Source organism: Juglans regia, chromosome 13, assembly GCF_001411555.2.
Source record: "Juglans regia cultivar Chandler chromosome 13, Walnut 2.0, whole genome shotgun sequence".
NCBI lineage: Eukaryota > Viridiplantae > Streptophyta > Magnoliopsida > Fagales > Juglandaceae > Juglans > Juglans regia.
The window spans coordinates 6658075-6672438 of record NC_049913.1 but is presented as its reverse complement, the minus strand read 5'-3'; the positions used below and the strand labels follow the sequence as shown (position 1 = coordinate 6672438).

At 31.6% G+C, this 14364-nt stretch overlaps 1 protein-coding gene across 3 annotated transcripts; it reads right to left on the bottom strand.

Moving 5' to 3' along the window:
- Window positions 1-4569: 4569 nt before the first annotated feature.
- Window positions 4570-10221, bottom strand: LOC108993390 (probable protein phosphatase 2C 60). 3 transcript variants are annotated; one of them, XM_018968289.2, is made up of 6 exons: window positions 9764-10182; window positions 9353-9448; window positions 8779-9208; window positions 7808-8175; window positions 6227-6463; window positions 4570-5090 (listed from the first exon to the last, which is right to left on the bottom strand). In XM_018968289.2, exons 3-6 carry the CDS (start codon window positions 9095-9097, stop codon window positions 4806-4808), a joined length of 1209 nt encoding a protein of 402 aa, XP_018823834.1. In that variant the 5' UTR covers window positions 9098-9208; window positions 9353-9448; window positions 9764-10182; the 3' UTR covers window positions 4570-4805. The 3 variants fall into 3 exon arrangements, with proteins under 3 accessions (XP_018823834.1, XP_018823835.1, XP_018823833.1); XM_018968290.2 differs by having other exon boundaries at window positions 9359-9448; XM_018968288.2 differs by lacking the exon at window positions 9353-9448 and having other exon boundaries at window positions 9764-10221.
- Window positions 10222-14364: the final 4143 nt, after the last annotated feature.

Sequence of the window (14364 nt, the reverse complement as noted above, 5' to 3'; positions counted from 1 at the left end):
TTTGCTTCTGACCTCGAGTTATCTTACCATATGCAGACTACAGATCATTTCATCTAAACCAAAAAAAACCCTAGCCTTTTTAGTTTTTAAATAAAGTAAACAGAAGGCGCTCTCTTATTAGCCTAGCCATGGTGCCCGGTGCCCACAGCCACAGTCACACGGGTAGGCCAGTGAGTAAAAAGAGGAGTCAAACTTTTTAGTAAATTACTGGTAAAAGGGCACACTGACCACTGCATGCTCTGAGAGAGAATATGAAATGTCACTGTGTTGCAGGTGATATTATTTTTATTCTTTTCTTATCTGTTTCTTACTTTTAGCACTAATAATCAGAGCATAATTGTGTTTTATTTTTGTGAGTAGAGGTTTATGCATGGTTTAGGACAGGAAAGAAGTAGGCAAGAGCCTTTGACCTTGTTTGCATTTAAAATTTATTTTAATTTATTTTAATATATCTTATTATTATAATTTTTTAAAATTTTTATATAAAATATAATAAATAATTTAATTTTTTAAAATTTTAAAATAATTTTATCAAATTTTTACATAAAATATAATAAATAATTTAATTTTTATTTTACTATTTATAAACTATTTCAATCTATCTCAACTCATATCTAAATTCAAATCACTCATTTGTCTTAATTGTCAAAGACAAATTTGTCTCTTTGCTATTTAGATATTTTGGTACGAATAATATTTTTCATATTTTTTATTATTTTATTATGTAATATTAAATAATTAAAAATTATTTATTATATTTAAAATCATCAGATGATGGTGATGATAAAAATTAAGAAGATTAATAGATTTTTTCTTTTGGTATTGGCACTTGATTTTGATCCGGTTTGGTCGATTTATGAGCCAGGTGATGCTATTCAGTATAGACTTCTTTGTCAATGCGTCTATGGAAAAAATAAAAAACAAAACGAGAGTACTTTGTCAGTGTGGTTTATAAAGTCCACGTAATGTTGGCAGGTTGTAATTATCCCTGTTCAGACAAAAAATAAAGAGCGGTGTTATTCTGCGGTATGTGGTCTGGGACTCTAGAGTAGCCGCTCTAAGTTGTTATTTTATTTTTTTAAAATCTTTTTATTAAAATTTTTTTATTATTTTTAAATATTTTTAAAAAATATAAAATTATATCAATAAATTAGTAATTATTTTCTTAATTATTAAATAAAAAAATAATATAAAATTATATCAATAAATTAGTAATTATTTTCTTAATTATTAAATAAAAAAATAAAATACATGAAGTGTTAGAATAAGGACAAAGTATACTTTTTCAAAAACAAAAGAAAACATGATCAACCTGAATGCCTGAAGTTCATGTGAAATATATTAATTAGATATAATATTATTTGTTAAATTATCCTAAATTTATCCTAGATGTTTTAAATTTTGTTAGTTATAGAATCAGTTTCTTAGGTTTCGTTTGGTTCCTCAAATACTCTCAATTCATCTCAACTCATCATTACAACTTTTTCAAATTTCAATATAAAATATAATAAACAATTCAATTTTTTCAAATTTCAAAATAATAATAATATTAAAAAATAATATTCTAACAATATTTTATCATCTCAACTCAACTCAACTCACTTCAACATTCAAACACAACCTTAATTTTCATGGTTTTACATAAATTTGTTTAGATTTTCACCTTTCACTTGTTACATCATTGGATTTTGAAAACTAGTCTTCATCTTCTGTTTAGTTTTTTTAAAACTGTAAAGCAAATAAATATATAAATTGAGTTTAATGATATTTAATGAATATTTAGGTTTCGTTTAGATACTGAAAGTATCTCAACTCAGTTCAAATTTAAATTGAACTCTGTCATCCAAACACACGGGAAGCTGAGTTTGAAATTACTTTAAATCCGTAAACTCATTTTTATACTGTTGTAGATGTGACACATCTCTACTTTCAGCAGAGATTTCTGAGCGTTTTTATTTTCAACTCAGTCCATTATAATAACTCATATGATCTATCTCTCCCTCTCTCTTTCCCGTCTTTCATCCCCAACATTTCCAAAACTCCCATTTCATTCAAAATCGAGCGGATTCCTCCATAGCCAACATCTTGATCAGGCACCGTTGTGAAGCTTAGTTGGAATTTTCCCTTCTTTCATCCCCAACATTTCCAAAACTCTCATTTCATTCAAAATTGAGCGGATTCCTCCATAGCCAACATCTTGATCAGGCACTGTTGTGAAGCTTAGTTGGAATTGCAAGAAGGCAGATCACGAAAGTAGCGGCAATCGAATCCCACCATCATTCCCCATGTTGTAGGAGAGCTTTCTCATAAGAAAATAATAAATAGAGAAATAATCTACTGACAATTCTTTTATAATTCTACGTGAAATATACGTAATTTTATAAGATTAAAATTTATATTCGGTATAGGATTATATTAATTGATTGAAAATTAATTGTAAAAAAGTAATTGTTGGGATTTATTTGATTGATGTTATGCGTATATATTTTCTATTGTTTGTAAAGATATCATAATCGTACAAGTCCAATCTAATATAAAGACTGATTTCAGTTGTTTTTTTTTTTTGGTTGAAAAGAACTGATTTCATATGGCACTACAAACAAATTGTATATTTTCTATAAAAGTAATTATTTTTTATTAAAATAAATTTATTTTCTCCATAAACAGTCATTTTTTATTATATATAACTTGTCATAAATATTTTTTATTTTTTATTTTTAGCATGACTTTAAAAAGTTATCATTCCGTCGGTTTAATATATATTTAAAACGAAAAATAATAACAAAAAATGGTATGGGGAACTAGATCGAGTGACATGTATTCATAACAAAATACAAGGGAAACATGTCCTTTCGTCCAGCAGAAACTGAAACTAAGCCATGCGCTTTCTTAATAAGATCGATTGACTGCACTGCGGTAGAATGAATGAGGCTGAAGGTGAAAGAAAACAGCTTTGATGTTTTTTTCAGTGTTTTATATTCTTTTAAGAACTGCTTTCGAGAACAAAAAAGTATAATTCTTTTTATAAAAAATATTCACAACCTCTTAATATTTCACACTCTATATTATTTTTAATTTTTATTAATTTTTTTCTTTTATCAAATATTTATTATATGAATAATGAATAGAAAATTTGAAATAATTTAAAAAGAATAAACTCAAAATTTTTTTTAAAAAAATATTAATAATTTAAAAATTTTTAAAAATATATAAAATATAAAATGTGGTAAAAATTGTATAACAAAACACTTATTTTTAAGTAGTCTGGATTTTATCAAGAAAATACATAGAATTGTCTACCAAGTTACACAGTGGACTTGCAGATCCATTAAAATGGCTTTGATCTTGGAATTGTAAAATCCCTCTAGAAATCCTTCAAATATCCAATTTTGTCACCATAGCTTTGATAGTTTGTTTTTGCAAATTAGATAAGATAAATTGGGATAAAAATAAAAAAATTTAAATAAAATAATGTTAAAAGATATTTTTTAAATATTATTTTTATCTTGAAATTTAAAAAAATTGAATTGTTAATTTTATTTTGTATAGAATTTTAATGAAGTTGTAATGATTAGATGAGATAAAATGAGTTGAAAAATTTTGTGAAAACAAATGAGACCAATGATTACAGCTTTTGAGTAGAATTATAGCTTATAATAAGCGAGAAATGATCGTTGCAGTCATAAGTGTACAAACGCTACATAATTATTTAAAAATAAAAAATAAAAAATATGAAATTCACATAAAAGATTTTGTAATAATAAATCTTTTTTTTTAAATGATTGAACACATTTAACAACTATAATTAGTATTACTCGGGATACGGTTTCGGCGAGTTTAGCATTTCTGGCAAATAAAAGAGTAACGATATATACTCTTACGGGTTAAAACATATTAACATGGGATTTCTTTTCTTTTATGGGTTAGCAAGAATATGCTCGATCTCTGAACCTCCGACAAGCAAGTCAGAAAAGGCAGCCTTTCTCCCTTCCTCGTAAGTCCCTACTTCCTCGCTTTTCCATATTTTTTTTCAACGTTTCTATTTAGAATTTCGATGAATGTGTCGTTATATATCAGACGGATAGGACTCCTGATGTTCAACTTTGGAATAAACTCATGAAGTTCAATGATAAACGGCATTGTTTCCCTGTGCCTACTAGTTAACAACTCTAGTGGAAGTGATCCAATGTCGATGTATCACCTCCATTGGATTGGATTGGATCCTTGTTTGTGCAGTTTAGTTTACTAGTCTCTCAATCCTTTGGGAATCAAGGCACCAAAATCTGAGCTACTGCCCACAAGCGTAGAGCCCTTTTGATATCTCCATAAAATGAGAGCAATATTAGGAAGAGTTCACAATATCATGACAATATTTCTGATTGTACCTGACCACCACCACCACCACCACCACCCATGTTTTGAACTCTTTCCCCAGATAAGTGATCCGAATATCGAGTATCCAACGTGTATCTTCTTTGCACAACTCTCTGCCTGCAAATCACTCTACTACAGCTTAAACATTTCTCGATGCCAATTTAGAGTAAAGTGGAAAGAGCAAAGAAACAAGCAAAACAGGAAGGGGGAAAAATTAAGAGGGTAAGAACAGTGCCGAGGAAATAACCATCATTTTGTCACCTAGAAATGTTGTCTTTCTCCGGTTTCTTTTCATTTTTGGCACAGATGCTAAATACAGTTAAAGGTTACGGTGTACACTAAAGAATTGAAGGCCTGCTCATGCGATCTCTTCGGATAGCTACCTGGTATTCACACAGGAAATAGTACAATAGATACGAGATAGATCTTAACTAGGTATTGCCAGCTTCAGTTGGCGTCGTACAAGGTGCTAGTGTGTTAGGGGGAAGGTTTATACCACCCCCTCTCACGGATATAGTAGGACACCTGACTGAGCTAGCCCTGCTTACGAGATTTGAGTCTACAAAGACAACAATCACTGTGATATCATCGTGGAAGTGGCGGCGGACACCACGGTCGATCTTCTTCAAGTCTGAATACCTCATTTCTCTCTTCTTTGCGGCTTCTTGCAAAGCAGCTTTTACTAGCCTTCTTGCACTTCCCCTTCTTGCACTTCCCTGCATAAAGTTCAACAGAAGTAAATTATCTTTCCCTTTTCCACCTCTAACAATAAAGTTTGAGGTCTGACATAAACCTACTACTTCAGTAGAAAGTAACAAGGATCGGATTTGACTATGTTCCATACAGCATGTGCCAAATAAGATTCAACGAAAAACAAAAAAGGTGGGAGTTAATTTTTCTCTCCTGTCTGATGGACAGTTCTCATTTGGCAGTCAACAAAATCCTGCAAGCGAGCACAGGAGCAGATTCAAGCTATCTTAACTTGGGGTAGAGTAAGCCAAGCCACAGCAGAATGGCAGACATCTACAATACATTTGATGCTCAATGGAAATGATTTAATTCCACCACCTTTTGCATCGCATCCAAAGGAATACATGGTTTTTATCGCATATGATAGAGAAAACCTATTGGAACACTACCATACCTACTATGAATCCAAATGCTCATTTAATGTAGAGTTGATCTTATCAGTACGTTTTGAGACAAAATAAGGCAATATTTTCTCTTTAATGAGTAAATTAAGGCCACTAGGTAAAACTCTAATCGATCCCACTGAAGATTATATAACAGTGGTCAAATGAAAACACTTCCTTCACAACAGGAAGGGCAGCCCGAACTAATATTTTCTTACAAACCTCATTTCCCCCACAAATATAGTTGAATGTCAAAGCAAAAGAATGTAGAATCCATCAGCTTAGGAGTAAGAAAAGGTGAGGGAGGAGGGGGTCTGGAAAAGGAGATTAAGAATTTACGCCTGGCTGAAGCACTAGCAACTGAATTTAATGTCCTAACAGATGTCAACTGCATAGCCAAATTATTCATTCTATGCACTGCTACCAACTATCATGAAGAACATGATAATGACCATCATGACCAAGACGATATAATTCCAGCAATGACTCTTCTGGTAAATATTGCTACAATTTAGGATAGAAAGGCATTCACTGACGTCAAAACAACTAGCACATCAGTCCACCAAGAATTCTAGTTGCTAGATATTGCAGGAGACCAACCCAGATCTAGGTTGAACTGCATATTGTCTCTACCATACTTCCTGACCCAAGACTGAAACAACATAAGTTCTCTTTACCAATAAAGAACGAGCATTTAGTATTAACTTTATGTAACTTACACTGTGTGGATGATTTTGAACTATATCAACTGCTTCCTGATTGCTAAGGTGCTCCCACAGCCCATCAGATGCAAATATAATAAATTGATCATGTGGTTGCAATTGGTGCACCGAAATTGCTGGTTCAGAACTAAGTATTGGCCTTTCGAAAGGTTCCCGAAGGCGAAACTTAGAATATAAAGGCTCCCTGTTGAACTCGGCCTTTTTTAAATATACATCACCAATTGATCTAGAAATCTGCAAGATGAAAGACTTAGGTAATTATGGAAAGCTTTTTTTTATCGGTAAGAAAGCATTTAAAAAAAAATGCATAAAGTCAATTAATCCAACATATATCCACATGAACCAAACTCTTGTCCAGCATGATCACGTTAAAATCCTGCTTGGTATTGATAAAGATGCAGTCAAGTTACATATGTCAGAGAAATATGCTTCCTTAGTAACAGACAGAGGCACGCTGGCTCGCTCTCTTTTTCTCAGAATTCATCATAATGATTCACGACGGTCTGTCCCAATGATTCTCATAGGCAGATATATATTTTCACGATTACAAGATTAATAAAATATCAGAGGTGCCACACTTTTAACTTATGTAGCATTTATACCAACTGCAATGATTTCCTCCTACATGTTTATGTTATCCAAACTCAGGCTTCATATCAAACTCCAATCACTGATATTGCTTGACTAGCATGATATGGAGTTGGGCCATCTGAAGCATGGCTGGTTATATAGTGAAGTGTGTGGTCAAATTAGACATGAAAGTTTGAGAATCCTTTCCATTATTGCTCAGGAAATTAGTAGAAAGCAAGCAGGAAGAGGAAGAGGAATCCTGAAGCCTGAAGTATGAGCTAACAGCCACTTATCCCACTTTCCTCCGATCCGCTATAAAAGTCAAGGCACTGAAAAAGCTGCCTCATCAGTGGCCTACGTTGACACCAATGATAAAATCATCCAAATTATAAATGAAACTGAAGAATTCACCCGTGTCAAAAGAGGTGGAAGAGGGGGAGGGGAAATAATACTCACTCTCAAACTCCTCTTACTGTACTAAATGATTTTTCATTCTTAAATAAGAAAAATTGATACCTGAGTATCATTAAAACAAGTATATGGAAATACTTAAAAAAATAAATAAATAAATAACTGCACTCATAAATAGAAAATAAAGCCTGAAGGGTACTACATAAATTAGGAACATAAAATTTTCTTTACTTGCTCCAACTGCAAGAAAAATTGATGCTAAACCATTTTCTAAATATCAAGTGAGACAGATTAAAGCGGTTTGGAAGATGATTCCTAACTGTATTATGTGGTGCTTATGGCAGGAGCGCAATGAGAGGATTTTTGAAGACAAAGAGAGATCAATAGCGGAGCTAAAAATGTTATTTTTTAGGACCCTATGTACTTGGGCTAATGCTGTGGACTTTAATGGCATGGAATTTCATGAGTTTTTAGTTTCTAATGCTCCCACCTAATTAGGATGGGAGCATTAGAACTTATGTTTGTAATTGACACTTGTTTGGATGAATATATACTTATTTTACTTATCAAAAAAAAAAAATATCAAATGAAACTCACCTGTATAAGGCCTTTTACACGCCATACATTATGTTTCAATACTACAATTTGTGAGTCATTGGGATGCAAGGAATGCAGCTCCTGCCTCACAGATTCTATACAAGCATTGTGCTCCATCGACAATTGGATGGCTAAAACCTCCCCTGTTGCCCTCACCACTCTTCCCAGGACAGCACGGGAATCACCAAGGTTAGCAATGTAAAGGGTTCCCCCACAAATAATGCCAACAAGAGCACATGACCCAACGGCTGCAATCTGTGGCTTCAGTGGCCATTGTCTGGTAACAAGAGACAAAAACCCATCTTCTGTTGCTTGAAATGCTTTCCGTATCACATCCATTGACATCGATTGTTGCTCTGCAGTAAACCCTGCAGATAAAAATGATTAAAAAAATATTCATCACCAGTACTGGGTCTTAAAACCCACAAACTCACCACTAAAACATATTTTATCCACGAGTATATTAACTCACTTGAGTACCAAATTTTCAAGTTCACAATTCTACTGCTCCAGTTAACGGCTGATAAGGGGAAAAGGGACAGAAAAGCAAAAGGAAGAAAGAGAACAGAAACTGAAATTCTAAATCTTACAAATACCAATATTTTTGGCAACTATTTTGCCTTTAAATGATCCTTTCATTTTCAGATAATTACACATGAGACCTTTCTAACTCAACCAACCTAGAAGTTTACAACTACTCTTTCATTCAGCCATCTAAAGACTTGTCATGTATTATGTATATTTTTTTTTTTCAATTTTATCAGCATCCGAATAAGGAGCATTCAAACTTGGGACCAAAATAATTCCAAGATACAAAACAATCAGCTGAGGATTACACCTCATGAAGCGGAGGTCAATGGTCTGTATCTTTCCATCTTTCCTCTTGGGGGGCCAAACTCACTCATAAAAAAAGAACAGAAAGAAACCTCTTGAACATAATATTCTATCAAACTAGGAGTTAAGTCACTCACTCCTCAGATGCTGAAATAGGTGAACATTGATATAGCGTGATGTCTCAGGCCCGCCATGCCCGTCATAGATACCAACAAAGGTACCATAGGGGCCGGTCTCATGTGAGCTCAAACTTCCAGACTCCAGCTGGCTCTGGTCCTCAAGCAAATTGTTGGCCTGGACCACAGCCATAGAGAATTCACCATTCAAGTGCTGTCCGCTGTCTCTGTACCACAATAGCCCATCTTGGCGCCCCCCTGCATCGGAACCCCCGTGAACATATCGATCGGACCTCGGCCGAAAACAGGCCCTCAAAAAGTTCATCAACTCCGATAACATCCCTCATCTCATCTAAGCAACCCTCAAAATTCTCATCCACATCAAAAACAACTGACCCAAAAACCCAATTCTGTATTCTGTTCTTCTCAACTTCACAGCACTATAATCACACTACAAGACATCAACGATAAAAGCACATATAAAAATCAAAACTTGTTAATTAGAACCTACAAAATCAACAACAAAGTGCGAACGGAATAAGTAATTGAACGACTAGAGCTTAACGACATCAAATAAATGAAATTAAGAAGCCACTTTTACAGTTGAATTCAGTAGGAAAATTGAACGAAAGAAGCAATTGAGTCCTATAATCTGAAGCCCATCTTTGTTTCCTCTTGTAAAAAGAAAACCCTACGACCACGAACAGCCGCTAATGATGAAAAAATCAAAAGAGAACCAAAAGGATGTTTTTGAAAAAAAAATATTGGTCAAAGCCACTTTCTCTCGGACAAGTGTTAGGTCAGCCATTTTGGATATCCAGAATAGACCTCTTCACATTGAAAAACTGAACAATAGAACCCCCCCCCCCCCCCCCCAAAAAAAAAAAAAACCGTCAATCCCAAAAATTCAAATTCCTTTTCTTCCATATATAAGCAATAAGAATACGACAACAAAAAACGCATATACTAAAAATGAACCAAAAATAATGATACTAAAAGAACTTACGCAATAAGTTGGCAGGTTTGTGAAAGCTACCGCGGGTTACAACTTACAGCTCAAGAAGAGGAGGATCTGGAAAGAGCGAGAAGAAGCTCATGAGGGCGTGACCAGGCATTAGACTAGATCTGTGGATCCATCGAATCCAATAAGAGCAAAAAATTGGTCTTTATTGTGTTTGCTTTGTAGTGGTCTGCGGATGATGACGGAGTTGAAGAAGGAGAACAAAGGTAAAATGGGGGAACTTTGAGAAATACCAGAGTCTATGCGTTGAGGATTGGCGGAACGGAAACTCTCTCTCATTCTCCGCAGACAAGCCCCATAAAAGACCAACAATGGAGAGCTTGAAGCCAGCAAAGCAAAGGTCTATGGGCTCCACACCACTATAGCTAAGGCCTAAGAGTTGGAGAGAGACGGCAACTGATGGAGTCAATGTCCCGATGAAGTTATTTGGGTACTTATAACGTGCACTGCTGTGTTATGAGAAAACAATATATTTCAAAACAAATATTTTTATAAAATGATATAATTTTTATCAAATATTTTATTAAATTATCCTTTATTTTAAAACATAATAATATAATATATTATGAAAAGTAATATTTATTTCTTTATAAAATGGGCTTCCTATGAGACCACGTGGACTACGACAATTGTTTAAGAATTTCATAGAATATAATATTTTTATTTTATTACATGATAGCGTGTTATTAAAATTATTTATATAAATAAAAATAAAAAATAAAAAATATTAACTTCCATTTTTTTTAGTACCAAAATTCTTGGTAATAGGTTTACTTGGAGAATAATATTACATATTCCAATTTTATGTTTCTTTTCCATCTTGTATTGGGATCAAATTCAGCCGAGTGCTTCCTATAATTTGTAAAACAAAAATTTTATATATCATCACTTTTACGTATTTTTTATGCATTTTATTAATATAATTAGTTACATCATTTTTATTAATATAAAATAATTATTTTAATCAATCACTTCAATAAAATACATAAATAATATATAAAAATAAATATATATAGCATAATTCTTTACACTTTATCCACAAAAGGCATATATATATATAATATTACAAAATAGAGTTTCTCGTGATTGGGTGAATTTGGTTGTCAAACTCATCTCAACTCATCATTACAACTTTTTCAAATCTCAATATAAAATATAATAAACAATTCAACTTTTTCAAATCTCAAAATAATAATAATATTAAAAAATAATATTCTAATAATATTTTATCATCTCAACTCAACTCACTTTAATATCCAAACACAACCTGAAAAAGTTAGCCTAAACTTTTTTAGCGGCCCTAATCTGAGAATTCACATACACAAATATTTCATATTACTAACATATCAAAGATTTAATTTATAAGAAAAACTAAAATATTAGTAATGTGAAAAGTGTTTCCTTCGTATATTTTATTAAATTTGCCCATGTTCAAGTGAAACTTAAAGACGTGCGTATTAATATCTTTAAAAAATGTTAAATGTACTTATAAAAAAAAGTATGTATTCACGTGACTTTTTTTTTTTTAATAAAATAATATATAGATGAAAAATATCTTTATAGTCTACATAATGTAGAATACAGCATTAATAAGTACAAAATTAAAGTCAAACAGAAAATAAATGAAATTATATAAAATATTCCATCACTATTCATTAGAACAAAACATGGCACTAGATAGTCATGACTACCTAAGATAATAACGTACGTCTAACGTTTCGGGAAATTGGATGAGGACATAATCCACCACTGCTACAATGTTCGGTCTCCAATAGTGGAACTGTTGGGTCAGCTTCAAAGGCCACCTGAGATTTTTTTATTTTTTATTTTTATTTTTTTAAAAATGGCAAATGGAAAGTTGACACACTGCGTGACCAAAAAAATGTCACGTCTATTTTTCCTCTTAAGAAATTCATGTAGTATTGTTGTAAAGTACTCTACATGTGCGCCCAACCTTCACATTATCAATATAATATATATATATATATATATATATATATATATAAATGATTACTCGAGCAGGAGGGAGTGGGGAAGTTAAACCTATAAATTAAGAAATCATTAAACATATGCAGTATGAGCTATTAACTGCTGACATAAGCAGATCAGTTTCCATGCTGCGGAGTTTATGTATATATATTTATATTCATAACTTATTTAGAAACTTCCTAATTGCTTGTTCATTGTTAAAGAATGAGTTCGACGTGGCATGTTGTGCTGTTTTACTCGTAGTTTTTATGTTTTTACTACTTATAAATTGGCCTATAAACATACTGCTAATATATTCATTATAATTTTAAAAAAATAAAACATAATTGACATGTCAATAAATGTATTTCCAAATAAATAATTGTTATTAATCAGTTAGTCGATTGCAAAGGGACTTCTCATTTAACTGTTGGAATGATTTGATGCAAAACCTAACTTTTTAATTAAGGGCGGGTTTGGGGTCAAAACCAAAACATAAAATTTTCATCTCATCTCATCTCATCATTACACCTTTTTCAAATCTCTATACAAAATATAATAAACAATTCAACTTTTTCAAATCCCAATACACATTTTTCAAATCCCAAAACAATAATAATATTAAAATTTAATATTTTAAACTTCAAAACAAAACACAAAATTCTCATCTCACCCCCCAAACCTACCCTAAGAACTAGCTCTGGCGAATGCCATTGAGTAGTCACATTTTGGCTAGAGAGGTCAAAAGTGGGTTGTATTGAATTAAATAAATATCTAAAATTTTATTTTTTAGTTACGGTAATTTTATATTTTTCTCAAATTTAATTAGTTATTATTCATTTTTAAACTTTTTTTTTTCTTTATCATGAATATAAAAGCTGGAATCCTACCAACTGTATTGAAATAGAAAATTTCAGCTAAAGAATATTTGTACGCTCGTGAAAATTTGTAAATAAAGTTATAAAATATAATATAAATAATTTATTTTATTAAAATTTAATTTGTAAAACATAAAAAAATTAAAAATAGATAATATTATATTATTATTTTAATTTTAAAATGACTAGTCTAATATTAATTAAACTCTCTAAAAATTTTGATTTTAGCTAAAAATTCGTCAAAATTTGACTGCCCATGATCTTAACCCGTCAAATATTAACGTTCTTCGAACAGAACTATAGCAACTTATGACAGGTGTTATCGAGAGAATCTGCAATATCCAAGCTGAGAGCATTAGTATTGGCTTTATTAAAAGCCTAACCAAATATAAAATGTGATGAATTTCATCAAAAGAGAGTTGTATTGGATTAGTCAAAAAGATAAATGTAAAACTCTGAGCTACGGTAAATGTATAGGTTTCTTCAAATTTTAAGAGCTACTGTTCATTCATCAAATTTATTTTTTATTCACTTTTAATTTCTAATGATTTTTTTTTATTTACGTTTAATCTCTAACTGTCTTGTAATAATAATGTAAGAATCAGATTAAATTATTAATTAACATATGATTAGTATAATTATAAAATATGAAAAAAAAAATTATATTATTATTTTAATAAATTCAATAACTAATTTAATGTGGAGTTATGAATAAGAAAATTTTATATATATGAAAAATATGTACTTTTTATTAAAATTTAAAAATAAATTTAATGAATCCAATATTAATCCTCTCGCCAATTGAATGATCAAGAACGTACAGTTCATAATAGAGACTACAGTACTGCTAGTTATGCATTCCCCCATGTAAACCACAAAATCCGAGATGAAGATGGGGATAACTGATAAGCTTGCTATGTGTTTGATATGAAAGCAACAGAATCGCATACGTACATTCACTGTTCAGAAGTCTTATTTTTCTTTTTCCACGTTGTTTACTGTTCCCAAGTGCAAGGCAGATACGGTTTTAATAGCAGCAAAGAATCAGAAGAATTGTCATAAAGTGCTTGATGATATGTTGATTTATTGTTAATTAGAACGAATATTGTTAATTAATGTCGGCAGAGATGGCTGTGGGTGGAAATAAAGATCCATCAAAGAAGACTGGCCCAAACGCAATTAAAAAAATCTCTTATATTCTTTTTTCTTACATCACATACTATATTCAATTTTATATATTTTTTAATTTTTTTTATTATTACTATATTAAAAAAAGAATAATGCTATATATAATCATGAAATACACATACGTCATGCAGTCGCTTTGAAAAAGAGTAGGATCCACTCATAAAAAATTAATTTTTTTTCATGTGGATCTCATATTTATTTACTTTTTTCAAAGCGACTGCACAACGCTTGCACACTCACGACTGCAAATATCATTTCTCTTAAATAAGTTATTCTACTTATAATCCATACACGACATATTTGATAAATAAACAAATAAAAAATCAAGTGTGGTATGTGACGTAGAGATGATGAGTATAATTTTTCTATATAAAAATAGTTGTTAGGTTTGTGGAGCATAATTTTATTAGTGTCTCGGCATGAATTGATGGATTGATTGGACAAAGATGCATGGTTGGAAAATTTTTTTATACTATTTGCGATATAAAAGGCACAGTGCAGAAAGTTCGCTCGTTAGTTAGGTAGAGCGAAGCTCGAACAAAGAGTTCGCTC

Excerpts from the sequence above, each read along its gene's own strand:
- LOC108993390 (XM_018968288.2), bottom strand. The coding sequence starts at position 9,097 with ATGTTATCGGAGTTGATGAACTTTTTGAGGGCCTGTTTTCGGCCGAGG. Across the intron at positions 8,176-8,778 it reads CCTATTTCAGCATCTGAGGA|GGTTTACTGCAGAGCAACAA; the intron begins GTGAGTGACTTA and ends TTTTATCTGCAG. Across the intron at positions 5,091-6,226 it reads TTCAAAATCATCCACACAGT|GGAAGTGCAAGAAGGGGAAG; the intron begins GTAAGTTACATA and ends AACTTTATGCAG.